Source organism: Typopeltis vanoorti, chromosome 8 (assembly GCF_054136105.1).
Source record: "Typopeltis vanoorti isolate ZY-2024b chromosome 8, IOZ_Tvanoo_1.0, whole genome shotgun sequence".
Lineage (NCBI taxonomy): Eukaryota > Metazoa > Arthropoda > Arachnida > Uropygi > Thelyphonidae > Typopeltis > Typopeltis vanoorti.
This window is the reverse complement of record NC_143556.1, coordinates 34,358,301-34,375,136: the sequence shown is the minus strand read 5'-3', so window position 1 is coordinate 34,375,136 and position 16,836 is coordinate 34,358,301. Positions and strand designations below refer to the sequence as shown.

The following is a 16,836-nucleotide window of genomic DNA, read 5'->3' as shown; positions in this document are numbered from 1 at the left end:
ATGTAAACGCCACTTACATTGAGCTACACAGGCTTTCTGGGCCATTAGGACTTCCTCATGTTCATTTATGATGTTCCTTTTTATTATGGAATGAATTCATAATAAAGATTATGCTCACTTCAGTAAATTCCTACAGTCCTACTCTCTTATATTGATCTTCCCCAATTCAAGCTTTCTCAATTGAAGTTAGGTTATTATTGTTCTCATCTGTTTTTGCGTTTAAGAAGCCTGTGATAATTATATAAAATCATTTATCATAATGTAAAGATTATTCTAGTGATTACTCTTATTACGTGACTCCTCCAAGGAGTCCAAGACCTCATCATGGGATGGCACATTACTTTCCCACACAACTCACCACTATCTGCTCCACTTAATTCTCTAACTAAACTCAACGGCACTACTACCATCATAACACTATTTACTGCCCACCGCCATTAGTATTTTTATCTGTAAATTACTTGTTTTCTCTTGACCGCTTCTCTAGTATGCAGGATCCAGTAACTCAGGAAATCTGATAACTCATCTTCAGTTGAAATCGACCATATAAAAATTCTTCTCGTCACGACGAGAATGGAACTCAGGTCTTGTCTAATTGATATTCCTTTATTCTTTCAATTGTGTTACGGAGGAACTTAGTTTGGCATAGAAGTCTTCTTCATCTGAGTGATCTGAGGTGAGGGAATGAATCCGTACAATTTTAATTCGTCTTTTGTTTATAGATATTCCTATTTCTACTTTTCTGTTTGATATTTCTTTTGTGTACATTAGTTTATCTATTAAATTTTTTTGCGTTAGGAAACCTAAGTCGCCGGAGGAGTTGTGATCAGAGTAGAAGTGTCATAATTAGTGTATTTTTCTTCGAACTTCCGAGAGTCCAATCACATCCCATAAATTTTTCAATCTCGCTCAATAACTCTTCCATGTTTAAAATATTCAAGTTTTAAAAGTTTTTCGGAATCGCTCACAATATCAACAAATTTATCACTTTTATTCAATTCTTTATGATCGACAGGTGGCGCATTTGATGATAAGGGATTTTTCATTTATCAACATGTGTTCACGGTTACCTACTACGCGTTCGAAATATTTGTCTTTTCTTGTAAATAAGCCCACTTTTCCTGAAGGTAATTTTTACAAATTAATTCGTTTAGTTTTTGAATTTGTATATATACACGTTTTCTTTGCACATTTCTTGTCCTTAAAATAAATTATGTTAATAGTTTCGAATTGTATGTCTGCATTCTTCTGATCCACTTTCAAATTCGATTTTCAAAATTGCTTTCAGCGTGGGTTACATCAGTTACTTCTACTTCTGAGTTAGAGCAACGAGACTGTTATTGCTGAGAGAGTTGTACAAAGATAAAATTACTAACAAAGTTATACTATGAATGAATAGAACCCGTTTAGTTCTTGTTGTATTAATTGGTATTTTTGTTGATTGTTGCATGTACTTGTTTCATTTCGCTCATGTAATTGACACGACGGCTTCGTATATTATTATTAACGGCAGATCTTCATGGAGTAGTGGATAGAGGTGTACGTTTACACAAAATAACATGACTTACGGCATCATCTGGTAACCTTAGGCGTGTGACACCACTATTTAGGGACATTACTCAACAATCTTATCCTTGACACCATTACAAAGCAAATTCAATTTTCTTTTTGTTATTATTACATAACGTATTTAAGGACTCTCTTCGGAAGGGAACTTTATTTGGCATTCTCAATCTACATGCTATCCCATCAACCTCGTACTTATATTTCTATTTGCATACTGTGTGTGTTCTCTGGCAGATTTGCCTTTATACAGGATATAAAAAAAAAATCGGCTAACTCACCTTCAGTTGAAAAATCCATATTAAGTTTGCTCTTGTCGAGACCAGAAGGATGCAGTATCCCATCATTCTTTGAGTTGTGCCTCTTCCCTGTTTGTTGCAATTATAATCCCCCCCCCCCTTTTCATTCCATGCAAAAATATTCATTGCAGTTCTCCCATGATACCTTTCTTCTGTTATGATTTGATGAACATTTCCTCATTAACAATCAGATTCATTCCTGTAAACGTCATGCATTTATAGGCATGGGGATTTTATTGGATAGATTAATCCAGAAGGGGATTAGAAAAAGAGCAGACAGTGAGAGGGGAAGAGCCAGATGCCAATCCTGAAAGTTATGTGAGCGTGTGGTGAAGAGGGGGTGGGAGGTGCAGATTTTTTAATGTGGAAAATTATGGGTGAATCGAATGCATTACTGGAATATGCTGTTAATGCAGGAAGTGTTAAGGATTTTAAGATTCAGTATGATAAATATGTTGGCAGTTGAATGAACCTCCTACAATTAGTCTGCTGACTCCATAGTGGGTGTAATAATAATATATTATAATTACTACGAACATCTCAGTGAAACCAAACAACAAAAAAAAATCTAAAACTTGTTTATATTTATATCAGTTTGATCTTTATTACTTGTAGTCTGTAGTGCCTTAGAATTACATTAATAGTGCAAATACTATTAATTATTTCAGTATTCTTTTAAACTACAATTCATTATACACTAATTTATAATACTTTGATGATTTCGTCAATTTTTTTTTTTGTAAAAAATAAGTATTATGTTACCCCACTGTATTATGAACTATCCTTAGCATTTTTTTACATAATGTAATTTCCAAAAAAAAAAAAAATCTGCAGAATAAACTTTTCATTATTCTATCAGATGTAGGTTCAATTTCATTATCCTACATTTAATAAATTCTTTTGTTATATTTCTCTTGTTTGTGACATTTCATGCCATCATTGATAAAGATGGCATTAAATTTCTTTACTATCCAGGAATTGGGCTTGATTACTGCTTTCTGTCAACTTTTTTTTTTCAAACAAATGGACTAATATACTGTCAGTATACAAAACCAAATAGTGACATTAAAAATGTTGAGAAAATACAAAAATAATAATATAAAAAAATTTAACAATAGAACAACACAAAAAATCTTAATCTGCATTCATAAAACACCTAATATAATAAAGAGTTGAATGTTTTAAGTTCAAACAACCCACCTTCATATTGATGTCAATACTCAATACTACTAAACACCTTTAGCCTGCAGTCCTCAAGAGCTAATTTGACCTTTTAAAGTGTGTGTGTGTGTGAGTAGGGGAGGCAGAAGAAAAGTCATTGAAACCAACATATCACTTTCAAAAACAGATATGGTCACACCAATATAAAAAAGCTAGCATCAGAAACTCAAGTACCAAGAAGCTAACACCTCTGGTCAGTGGACTTCAGAGCTGACTGGACCTTATTATAACCGGTGATGAAACTAAACAGATAATCACACCATTACAAAAAAAAAAAAACTTGCAGCATGAGAAACAAGCCTTTCAAAACTCAAAACAAACAGAACCACCTCACCACAAAACTAGCAAGACAAACACTACAGAAGGAAAAGGAAAGAAACTAACAATAATACATTAATTTCAAAAAATAATAAAATAAATAATTTAAAATGCTAATAATAAAACTGCCACCTTACAAAAGATATAATGCCACCCTTATAAAAATAAAACCATTGAGGGTAAATAGATAGAAACTAGCATACCAGCACATTACAAATACCAGAATACACAGAACAGTACAGCAGTATGCTGCCTGCATAAACACGTTCATAGTGTGGCTCACAATATGGGTTTCCTGCAACATGCAAGCCCCACATTACCCAAACCAACAATGTGCAGTGTTGTCTTCAGTAGTGCAAAGAGCATGTACAGCTGGATGTGGAAGCTTGAAAAACTGTGTTATGGAGCAACAAATTATGTTACACCCTCTACTGAGCAGATGGACAGGTGTGGCACCCCAACTATGAAATTCGGAGGTTCCAGCATGATGGTATGGTCCTGTTTTTCCTGGTTTAGCCTTAGACTTCTGTTTATGATGTCATGAATGAACTCTGAGCAGTATCTGAACATTTGGGACAATGCAATGCATCTTACTTTGTGGCATTTATATGGAAATGATAATTGTCTCTTTCAGCATGAGACAGTGCACTGTGTCATAAGGCTGCTGTAACTGCGTGGTTTGTTAACATGAACATCACAACACTTGACTGGCCTTCACATATCCCTGATCTGAACTCTATTGAACATCCTTGGAATGAACTGGAGCTGGATGAGGTCAAGGGACGTCTGCCCCACAACAGTCCAGGACCTCATTACATGCCTACAGGAAGAATAGTCCAAAATTCCCATTGATCACTATCATATGCTTTTGGAAAGTATGCCTGTAAGATTACTGCAGTCATTGCAGTGAAAGGAGATTTTATTTACATTTTATTAAGGTGGGCACCATGGCTATTTACTCCTCATGCTGTGGTGTCTGTTGACTTCTTTCCAAGCAATGTATAATCCTTAGTTATCCAACCACAGTGGGATAGCAGTTTGATGGTTAGATATTTGAAGGGTTGGATAACTGAATTCATAATAATGTGTCAGTTGACTACCTAAAGTTATTTGACACACTAACGTCTTCACCAGTTACTTTATTGGTTGTTTGTTCCTTTGAAGGCGAGATATTTGAGAGATCACTTTGTGTGTACATATTCACACATACACCGATATTGGTTTGAATATACAGAATAGCCTTGGAGGAATATGCCAAATTCTGTGTGTCAATTTCTTGATTGATTTTAAGCAAAAAATGTTATGAGCTTGAGTGTAATTTCCACCAAGTATGGATGATGTCATTTGTGAGAAACAACTGTAATGTCATGTTGAATGTCTGTTTTATAATTAAAAGTTACAAAACTGTTTTATCATCTTACAACTTTCAAGTTAGAAAATCTTAAATGAACATCGCATATGTGCATACTGATATCATCTTGTATATACTTATCATTAATGTTTTCATGTACACTAATGCATTTATGTGACACCGGATTTGCTTGGCTAGTGATAAGGACCTCATCCAGTCAAGTGATAGTGACATTTAGATGATTGAAACTTGTCAAAAAAAAAAAAAAAATGCAAGGGAACTTTAGCATGATGGAGATACATATTGTTAATATCATTATGTTAATAAAAGAACATCCTCCATTGAAAGGCTTGGCAGCTGAAATAATTGTTCATCCTGTATGGTGTCTGATTAATGGCTTTTCAGCAAGTTAATCTCATGCATTTATTGAAATCTGCCATTGCAAATTTATTTCAGCTGTTTTATGAGGAATTTCACCAGCACATGAAATGCTCATTATGAATGTTATTCACTCTAATGCATCCAAAGAATCTGTGTACTTGCATACGTGAGGAATTGCGAGCATTCAACAACAAAAGCTCTTTTGCAGTGTTATTTTGAACTTGGTGATTGCCACATTGAGATACATCAGTGATCTTATAGACATTGGTACATGAATTAAATCTTGTCAAGGATATGGTTAGGAATCACTATTAGTGTTCCTCAGTGGCAGCTCATACGTTGCCATTACAGAAGCTATAGATCAGGGGTGGCCAACCTATGGTGCATGCGCCAAAAGTGGCACATTGCATGATTAGAAGTGGCGCGCTGAGAAAAATTTAAAGAAAAATTGTATACGATTTATATAAACACAATTAATCTACCACTGAATTCTAGAGTGCGCACTTATTATACTTGTTTGATCTTGAAGCAACAGGCACCGGCAAATGCTGACATGCATCACCAGTTACTCAATAAGTTTACAGCTGACTCTTGTGTCATAACGTTTGATGAACTTCTGATTCGATGTGAGTGAACAGTTCTGTGTTTTCGAACTTTATGTTTTTATTAACAGTTCTTTAAGTTTAAGATAAGATTTCTGTTTTCATAAAGGCTTAATATAGTTCTGTAAATTTAAAAATAAATGTTTTCATTCTGAACACGTATGTCAAGTTCTTGCTCTCTCTCCCCTAATTTGCTGATTACTGAAATCTGCAATTATTCAGTGTATTTGTATGTGTGTGTTTTTGTTTTTTTCATACAATATCTTTCCTTTTTATTTAGGTATAGTAGGTTTATTCCTAAAATTTAACTGATCATCAGCAAAGCTTTCGTAATGAGGATGTTTGGGTTGTGTCTGTGTGATGGCCAGCTGATCGACTGTTTTATGGCAGGAAGCAATCTTGTATTTCATTGGACATAATATATTACGAGAGAGAGAGACGAAAACTCTGTATGAAATATATATATATATATATATGATTTTTAAACTCATAGAACTGTATTAGGCCTTCATGAAAACAGGAATCTTATCTAAAACTTGTAGAACTGTTTTTGAATGTTCATAATGTTTAAAACGATAAAATAAATTATTTAATAATAAGCTTTACTTTTTGAAATAATTTTTTTTTACTGTCAGTTACCCATTACTTTGCAAAAGAAAATGAGCAGAAGAAAAGCAGAAGGATAGCAAGCACCAGTTTAATGAACTGTGGGAAAATGAGTTCTTATTTATTGCGGGTCCTTCAGGAAAACCGTTGTGCATTGTTTGTGAAAGCACTCTCTCAGATAATAGAAGACATGATCTTAACAGACACTATAGAAAACATCAAGCTGAAGTTAATTCCTGGGTCTGAGTTGCAGAAAGAATATGTGGTTAAGAAAAAGGAAGAAATAAAAAAGAGACAAAGTATATTTGTGAAACGAAGTTGTGAAAGTGTGGCAATGCTGGAGGCATCTTATGAAATTGCCTTTGTGTTGGCTAAAAAACACAAGCCTTTCTCTGATGGAGAAGAAGTTGTTAAGTCCTGTCTCGAAAAATTTGCAAAATGTCTTGGTGATAAGAATGTTGAAAGAAAAGTAAACCAAATTGCTCTGTCCAAGCAAACAATTACAAGATGCATCAAAGAACTTTCCCATGAGCAATTGAAAGACCATGTTCATGCTTGTTCTTTCTTTTCTTTAGCCTTAAACGAATCCAATTAAGCATTTTTATAAGAGGAATTGATGGTAATTTTAACATTTTTGAAGAACTTATCGGTCTTGAGTCACTTTATGGAAAAACCAGAGGGTCAGCCATGTTTGACAAAGTAAAGTCATGTCTAGAAAATCAACAACTAGATTCTAGTAAGCTCATCAGTGTTTGCACTAATGGAGCACCGTCAATGGTAGGTAGAGTTTCTGGGACTGTAACTTTACTTGAAAGGTTTTTAGGTCTTTATATGAAATCCTTTTATTTAAAACTGCTAAAAGTGTCTATATTACCATAATTTAAAAGGGCTGAAAAGTGGTATAAGTTTGTATATATAGATGAAGTGAGCAGGTACTTTTTGTAAACTTTACTGATAATTCATTTCAGTAAATGCAAACCTTTAAACACGATCAATTCAGTAATACATAGCAGAACATTGTTTGCAAGTTCTGAGAACTTGCAAGAACAAGGCTGTGTAAACCAGTCCATGATATCTGTTCAACCAATTTGAACTTATGGATGTGAAAGTTTGGTTGGAAATAAAACAGTTGATTGAAGAGTAGGGACTTGATCTTGAGCATTCTGAGGAAAGATAGAGGAGTGAACAGATGATATCAGTGGCAGAATTATTAAATATGAACATATTTGAAAAAGATGCTTGGCATAATTATCATTGCAGAATGAGTGAGCAGTTATTCTAGGGTAGTATGATCACTTAAAATAAGATGAAAGGTTAACAAACAGTTGTTTGACATCAGGACAAATGTCCAGACAGAGAACAAGATATAGGTTAAATTGATGCAGTTAGTAATTTCTTAGAAGACCAAAATATGAGATCTGACAGTATTGAGATTTGATGAATAATGTATTAATTTGGAATTAAAATATTCCAAATTCCAAAAGAGAATGCCAGTAATAATATTAACTTATGTAGTACCGTCATCCTGTACATATTGGGAATTGATGATGATTATAATTGCATGAATTCTGTGATATTAGCCATCTGTTTATTAGAATCTTGAAAAGTGTGTTTCACCCAAGCATGAACTAATGCCTGAAAATCAAGTACCCTCTACTTATTTGGCTTACTTGCTGGAAGTAATGCTTTTTTTATTATTAACAAAATATAAAAGTATTATCCACATCAGAAATTACTAGTGACCTAGAACTGGTACTAGTGAAATCGATCTTTGTAAATGCAATCTATTAATGTTTCCATGATTGTAACCATCCTATTTATAATGTATTATTATTGTTATAGCATTTTGTAAATAGGCTGTTTATGGCATGTAATGCTAGTGCCTTGTCATATTATGCCATGATGATGCCTTGTTAGTTTAATTGATCCCTTTCACCCTTAGTTAAATATGCAGTGTAGTGTTCTTGCAGTAATGACATCATTACTGCAAGAAAAATTAACTTGATATTTGAACTCGGAACCTTTTTGCCTTGATATTATAGTGTAAATATATTTATTGTTATTTGTAACATAATTTTGCATGGACTAAAAATGGTCCTGTTTAAATCACTCAGGATGATGTGACCAATTTTGGTAAACATTCCAAGTTTTATTAAAATATATCTGCTGTAAGTAGATATTTTTTAATAAAATATATCTGCTCTAAGTGCTTACACTTGGATATATATATCCTGGATGACTACTGAAAGTATCCCAACTCTGTGTCTGTAGCACTTGGTTAGTTTTATAGAAAACAATGTGGTCTTACTTATATTCACTTCTTTTGTGTAAAGTAGTTCATGTACTTTCATAACGTGCGCCATTAGTAGCCTCTGCTACTAATGGCTCACGCAAAAAGTTAAGCAAGTTTGAGCACAGTTAGTAGTTTGAAGGGGTTAAATCGTTCGATGCTGTTGGCACACTGCTCCCTTGATGAGTCTTTGGACTCTCTGGAGGTGTTACATAATAATAACTGATAAACTCTTACAGAAAATTCAAAATGTTGACCCCCCCCTCCAATCTCCTATTCTGCTTCAAACGTGTTGAATTAATTTAGTATCTCCATGTGTTGAGGCTTAAGTGCTGTACAGAATTCATGTTGGAGTTTTAATGTAATAATTATCAGCACTGAGAAAGGATTAAAAATAATTTTAATAGCTCCAATATTTCATTTTTTGTAATCCCTGAAGATGTCTCTGTGACAGAGACAAAATATTGGAAGTATTAAAATTATTTTTAATCCTTTCTCAGTGCTTATAATTATTCCATTAAACCTCCAACATTGATTTGCTATCTCTTGCTTTCCAAACTCTGATAACCATTCTGATCTCTTACTGCTTGATTTTTGCAGTTAAAATATCCAAATAGTGAAGTAATCTTATTTGGGATTTAAATGCCTACACATGCATCCCAAACTAGCTTATCTTCTATAACAACTGATCCAGCAAGCCGAAATGCTTAGATATTTGTAATAGACATCTTCCTGACGAGTTGTTCTACTAAAATGCACTGTAGATGTCATCTCTCCTCTTAGTAACTCAAACTACAACCTTGTTCAAGTTTCCTTCACTGTGGATCATGCTTCATCTATTCTTTCTGTCTCATGTCCTCTGGCATTACATGGGTGCCAAATTGAATGAACTCCATAGCTTCTCCTTTCCAGGGTCTGACTACTGTTTCTGTTCTGATCCAAAACACTTGCTCAGACTGAAAAGTGGAATTAATTCTGATATTGGTATAAAGAAAGCGCTTCATTTCCCATTCCATCTAGAATTCTTGACTACTATCCAAGGCATGGTTCTTTAACAAGTACACCAAGGCAGTTCAATTAATATCATCATCATCATCATCATCATCATATTCCTGCCATGTACCCTCAAGGGGTGTACAGGATAGGACAGTACTACATGAAAAAATTACATCATTACTAACTTCCTATCTACAATTTTCCTCCAAATCAGTCTGTTACTTGTCAAGACTCCAACATTATCAGATCTTATATTTCTATCGTCTAAGGCACTTTGTACCGTATCAATCCACCTATATCTTGGTCTTCCTCTGGGTCGTTTTCCTGCCAACCTGGCAGAGAACACTTGTTTTGCTAATCTTTCCTCTCCCATTCTATTTAAGTGACCATACCATCTGAGATTAGCTCTGCTAACGCATTCCTGGATGCTGACAATGTCAAGTTCTTTCCTAATATCCTCGTTTTTAATATGATATTGCCATTGATGCCATCTGTTCATGCCTCTAATCTTTCTCAGGACTCTCATATCTGCGGTCTCTAGTCTTTGGTCAAGTGTTTTACTTCTGACCCAGCTCTCAGATCCATAAGTTAAAATTGGTTTGAACACAGTCTTGTATACAGCTAATTTAGTGTTCCGACTAATTTCTTTCTTATTCCATATGAATTTATTCAATTGACTTCCCACAATACCAGCTTTGCTGATTCTGTTGTCTATTTCTATATTTAGTTTACCATCTTCAGTAAAAATTGTGCCTAAGTAGCTGAAATGTTTTACTTGTTCCACAGGTTCTCCATTCACAACACAGTTGACATTTTCAATGATTCTGCCTATTTTCATTGTCTTTGTCTTTTTATTGCTGACCTTCATACCATATCTATTACAACAGCTATTCAATTTAGTCAGAGAATCTTGCAGACTTGTAGCGGATTTATTTAGAAGTATAACATCATCCGCATAAAGCAAAGAGCTGACATTAACATCTCCAATTTTGATATCAGGTTTAATACCACATTCCTTCATAATGTGATCCATATAGATAATGAATAACAGAGGGGATAATGTACATCCTTGTCTCACACCAGATTTAACATTAAACCATCTTCCTGTACTTCCTTCAATTCTAACTGCTGACTCACAACTCAAATAAAGACTAAGTATTGCTTGATATAATGCCCCATTGACACCATATAACTGCAGCGTATTGAATAGCTTCTCTCTTGGCACCTTGTCATATGCCTTTTCCAAATCGACAAAACTTAAATACAGATCTTTGTTATATTCCCATGCTTTCTCGACTATTTGTCGTAAAGTGAAGATCTGATCCTGACAGCCTCTATTTGGCCTGAATCCAGCTTGTTCTTCACCAAGCTTTTCTTCCACAATTCTTCTCAACCGTTTCTCAAGTATACTTGCATAGATCTTGCCAGGAACACTCAGTAGGGAAATACCTCTGTAATTCTCACATTCAGTTTTATTTCCCTTTTTATATATGGGTACTATGAGAGCTCTACTCCAATCATCGGGAATTCGTCCCTCTGTCCAGGCTTTCTGAACTATGCAGTGCAGCCACTGTAAGACTCTTATACCACCATACTTCAGCATTTCTGGTCGAATATCATCTACTCCTGCTGCCTTTCCACATATCAAGCCTTTGATGGCTTTTTCTACTTCAAGTATGGATATGTATTCCTGACTGCATGCCTGGTCAGTGTTTTTTATCACTGTGCTGTCATCACTGCTTGTTTCATTTAGCAGTTTTTCAAAGTAATTACTCCATACTTGAAGGATATCTTTTTCTCCTGTTTTCATTTCACCTTTATCATCTCTAATTCCTTTTACAGCACTCTTTCCTCCATTCCTAAGCTTATTCAACAACCTCCAGAATATTTTGCCACCTTCTTGATATTTATTTTCTATATTCTTGCCAAAGTCCTCCCATGACTTTTGTTTAGCTAGTTTTACAAACTGTTTAGCTTTCTTACATTTGTCTCTGTATTCTGTAAGAGTAAAAGCTGACTTATTTGACAGGAACTTTTGGTATGCTTTCTTCTTTTCCTTCACTGCCTCTTTAACTTCCTGTGTCCACCAGGGAGTTCTGATTTTTTTATCTTTGCACACAACCTCACCACATGCCTCTCTGGCAGAATCAATCAATGTTTCCTTCAGAGTTTGCCACTGAATCTCCAAGGTTTGATTCCTGTTCTCAAACTCTTTCATTTTCTTTTCAATAATATTTCTGTATTTTAGTCTACAGTTTACATCTGAGAGTTGCTCAACTTTTATTCGCTTTAAAACTTTCTTACATGTTATTCTTTTCAATATGAAATTCAATTTTATCCTGCTCAAGACTAAATAGTGATCACTTCCAATTTCAAATCCTCTGTACACTCTGGTGTCCTGCACCAGGGAGAAAACATCACTATCAACAATAACATAGTCAATGAGACTTTTCTTATTCCTAGCCTCTTCTCTCCATGTGAATTTGTGCACATTTTTATGTTGGAACATGGTGTTAGTAATAACCAGTCCATGTCCTGAGCAGAAATCCAACAGATATTTGCCATTATTATTAGCTTTGCTCTTTTCTCCAAATTTTCCCAAAACATTTTTGTATGTCTGACAATCATTTCCTACTCTGCTATTTAGATCCCCAACAAGGACCAATTTTTCCTTTTTCATTGTGTCAGTTGCTTTGTCTAGAGCCTCAAAAAATTCCTCCACTTCTACCTTAGTAGAACCTTCTGTGGGACCATAGGCACAAATAAGTCTCATTGTCCAGTTCCCTATTCTGATATTTTCCAAATCACTGTACTTGACACTGCCTGCCATTCAAGAAGATAAGCCTCGTATTTTGTATTGAATACTATGGCTACTTTTTCTTTTCCTTGATTGTCATTGCCTGAATATGACATTTTGTATTTATTTCTCAGAAAGATCTCGCCAGTTTTTGTCTTTTTTGTTTCAGTCACCCCTATTATGTCGATCTGGTACTTATCTAATTCCTCAGCTAGCTCCATTTCTTTGCCATTCAGGCTTCTTACGTTGATAGTACCGATCTTTAACTCTGGTGATGTTGAGTTGGGGTTTGTTTTCAGATTTGTTCCAGTAGCTGACTTTTCGCTGTTCGCCTTGGTTCCCTGGCGAAAACAACGGGGGGCCTCGTTTAACCGGGCGACGCCCCAGCCATCATGAAATTTTGTCATGTTGTACCATCATTTTTTATTTTGGTTTAACCAATAAGAATACAATTTGGTCGGCTAAATCCCAAATTGCCAGCCCATCCTCGTTCGTTCAGTATCAAAGTAGATACCCAACAGGGTGCACTACGAGAAGGTGAGGATTGGACATTAGGTCAGAAGCCCTGGTCGGTTCTCCGCATTCCTTTAAAGGCTATGTGGAGGTCTCCTCTCAGTTATACAGCTTTGACCCTTAAGCACCCCTTCAATTAATATATATATATATATATTTAGCATATCCCAAACGTCTTGATACAAGTATACCTCGATTAACGAAGAGGATGTGTTCCACGAAATTACTTTGTTAAGCGAAACTTCGTTCTCAGAAGTAAAAATACTATGGCCATGATAGGGATGTGTTCATATGTAAAGAAAATGAAAGACTTTTTTTTGAAAAAAGAAAAGCTTTATTAAATAAAAAGTCAATATTACATACCAAACAAAAAAAAATCATGACATTTTAAAATATGAATCTAAAGTTGATTGTTTATGCTTTTTTTTTTCTCTTTCATTTAACAATTGCCTATATGGATTTATTGCATTTAACACTGATCACTTAACAATAACACCTCTTCCTAAATCAGGATCATTTTTGCTGAAAAAATTTAAAACATTTTCAATGTCATTCAAGTACCTTTTTTAAATCTGATTGCTAACACTTTTTTTGGTAGGAGCTTCTTTAATTTCGTCTTCGTTTTCTTTGGTTTTGTTGCTAACAAATTTTTCTAAATCTTCCACTAAAAAACCATCTTCTGCATTTAATAAATTTCTTACATCCTCTTTGTCGACATTTTTGAAATCTATTGATTGAGCTATCTGGCTAACTTCATTTCTAATCTCTTGAATGTTATTTTCTTCTTCTAGTACAACTTCGCCAGAGGCATTTTGATCCAAAGAGTAACATTGTTACTCTTTTGATCAAAATGCCTCTGGCGAAGTTTTTCTCAGTTTTTGGCTGCTTTGAACCCAGCTGCTGATTTTTCTTCAATAGAAATGAAGCTTTTTGATGGTAGCCGCTTCCAGAAAAAACTGCTTTTGTCAATATTGAACACCAAATTCGGTGAAAATTTTTCATATTCAATTATTTCCTTTAGTTTTTCTGGAAACTTATCCGCAGCTTCAACATCTCTACTTGCAGCTTCTCCTGATAATTTTACACTATGAATTTTGGCCTGTTTTTCAAATTTCTCAAACCAACCACGAGAAAGCTGCAAAATTTTCTGCAATTTCTTCAGTTTGTTTAGATTTCAGGTGATTAAACAAAAATATTTCTTTTTCTTGAATTACTATTTGTGTTAAAGGCATATGACATTGTGACATGTCATCTATCCACAAACTTAACATTTTCTCCATTTTTTCTACAATTGGATTCCTTAAGCGAGTTAATTTTGCTGCTGTGACATCTGTACAATTCTGAGCTGACTGTTTTTTTTTCTGATTGACTAAGTATGGTTGTTAAAGTTGACTGCTGATCCTAAAGAATGTGCGACATCAGATTTTCTTTCAACACATATGATATTTAATTTAGTTTCTAAAGAAATTGCTTTTCTTTTCCTTAATTCTGACATTTTAACTAAATGGGTAGAAAAACAAAACAATTAATATTTACAAAATCTCCAATAATGCTATCAAAGAACATAAGTCATTTATTGCAATGCACCACACTTAAACACACCCTGCGAAGTGTAAGCAAAGAAGTGTAAGTAATGCATATGACTCGCAAAACTGTTAAAACAGAGACCACATCTTGGGAGTACATGACAAGTCACCATCATTTGCCAATTGGATGATTGCGAGGCATCGACTTTAAAATTTTAATATTTTTACATAAGACGGGGCTTGAAATAGCTGGCTTCGTTATATCAACGCTTTGTTACCAGAGGTAACGTTAACCGAGGTATACCTGTACCAAAATTCCAGCATCACATTCTATGTATACTACACCTTGTAACAACTGAAAAAAAAAAAAATAATGTAAACCCAATTTTGAAATGGCTGAATGCTGCAAACTTGCTGCTGTTCAAATGACATTTGAGCATTCTGGTCCCATTCCAAGGTCATTGGGCAACTTCTGCTCACCCATGTTTCTACCTACTGTCTTAACATCCAGATGCTACTACTGTAACATTACCCAAAGACAAAGCTGAATTATTGACATCACTCTTCTCCAACTCCTGCATTGATGACCAAGGCAAAGTGCCCATTCCCACTGAGACATATCAAGAACTGCATACACTAATCTTTTGTTAGTCAAAACATTAAACTAGCTGTATACAAGACAGTATTCTAATAAATTTTAACTTAGGAATTTGAGAGCTGGGTTAGATATAGTCGATCAAAGATTGGAGACTACTGGTATGAGAATAGAGGTCTGATAAAAATTAGAGGAGTGAACAGGTGGTATCAGTGGCAGAATTGTGTTAATAAAGATATTAGGAGAGAACTTGACAATTTTGGCATTTAGGAATGTGTGAGCAGAGCTAAAGGTGGTGTATTCACTTGGTCTTCCTCTGGGACTTTTGTCATATTGGCTTCAAATGGGTGTTTGATGCCAAGGTGGCATGAAAAAGTTCTAGAGGAAGACCAAGATCTAGGTGATTAATCCTGGCAGATAACATTCTTCATTTGAAGAGAAAAGTATTTATGGGAAGTTAGTAATAATTTAAATCTTTTCATATAATAGTATTCTGTATACTAAGTCATATCAAGAATTTGATAATGATGATGAGGAATCTTCTGCCAGAAAGAAATCAGAGGAATTTTGAATAATTTGGACACCAGGTCATCTGGTTCTGATGGTATTCCCTGGAGTTCAACAACTGAAATTCAGTTGTTCTAAAAATGTATGCCATAATTAATCCTTATCCTATATTGCACCTTTATTCTTGCGTACTTGATTGACATCTATCCTACATCATGGAAACGAGCCTAATACAGCTCATTTCAAAAAAGTGTTGAAAGTCGGCCAACCAATTACCATCCAATTTCTCTTTCTTCATATCTCTGAGAAACCTTAGAGAAGGTTATGTAGCCAACTTCTGAACCATCTAGAGGTTCTGATCAGCTAATTGGTAAATATGGATTCTGCATTCTCAACCCACAGTTGATCTTCTAGTCTTTGCTATGCACCTTTGGACCCAAAAAGGTTCAGATTCTCACACCTGTTCTTTCCATTTCTACAGCATTTGATCATGACCATCTTTTAGGCTTCTTTCTACTCTTTGCACTTGGGTCACCAGTTTCCTCTCTGGCTGTTCACTTTGCTGTAATGGTGAATGGTTTCCTCTCCTCAGATTTCCTACCAGTTCTTTCTCTTGCACATAAATGATCTCACTGATTTCAAATATTATATATAACTTTGCTGATGACAGAACATTTCATTCCTCTTAATTTGACAAAGCTTATAGTGCCCAGTTATTAAACATCTCAAGATTTTCCATAATCAATGGCATAAGCTTCAGTCCCCTTGTTGTTCTTCATTGGGTAATGATGACTTTGTGAACTTCATTGCTACCAAAACACTCCTGATTTCTCAAAGATCTCTTGCTTCCTCTTACTTTTGATAACCCAAACCTTCAAACATGATCAGATTTCTTTTGGGCTGACTTATCCTTACAGCCTTTTCTGGTACAATACATCTCAGATAGAGCTACCTAGATGTTTGGAGACTGTTTTGCATCCTACAAAAATCTGGGTGTACTTTTCCACTCAGGACGCTATTACTGAACCGTATAACTTCTAACACTATAAGACTTCTAACACGTCTAATACATCTTAGACTATGACAGGGGTTCTCAACCTTTTCCAGTGATGTACCACTATATTTAATTCAATATATTAACTGTACCAATAAGGCAGTGGCTCACGTACCACCAGTGGTACGCGTACCATAGTTTGAGAATCCCTGGACTATGGAATACTTCTCACATATTTTGTAGAGTTCACCCAAATCCCCACTCCCTCTATGATTGC

General features: G+C 34.9%; 1 protein-coding gene across 3 annotated transcripts in view; it reads left to right on the top strand.

Moving 5' to 3' along the window:
• Positions 1-1,050: 1,050 nt before the first annotated feature.
• The window catches only part of LOC150103917 (deoxynucleotidyltransferase terminal-interacting protein 2), a 99,320-nt gene continuing 83,534 nt past the window's right edge, over positions 1,051-16,836 (top strand). For 2 of the 3 annotated variants that reach the window (XM_090396806.1, XM_090396805.1), the window contains exon 1: positions 1,051-1,127. In XM_090396806.1, the coding sequence (XP_090252932.1) occupies positions 1,055-1,127 (73 nt within the window). In that variant the 5' untranslated portion in view covers positions 1,051-1,054. Of the gene's footprint in view, positions 1,128-6,064; positions 6,185-16,836 lie in introns of those variants that run through there. The other variant, XM_090396807.1, reaches the window with a different exon arrangement.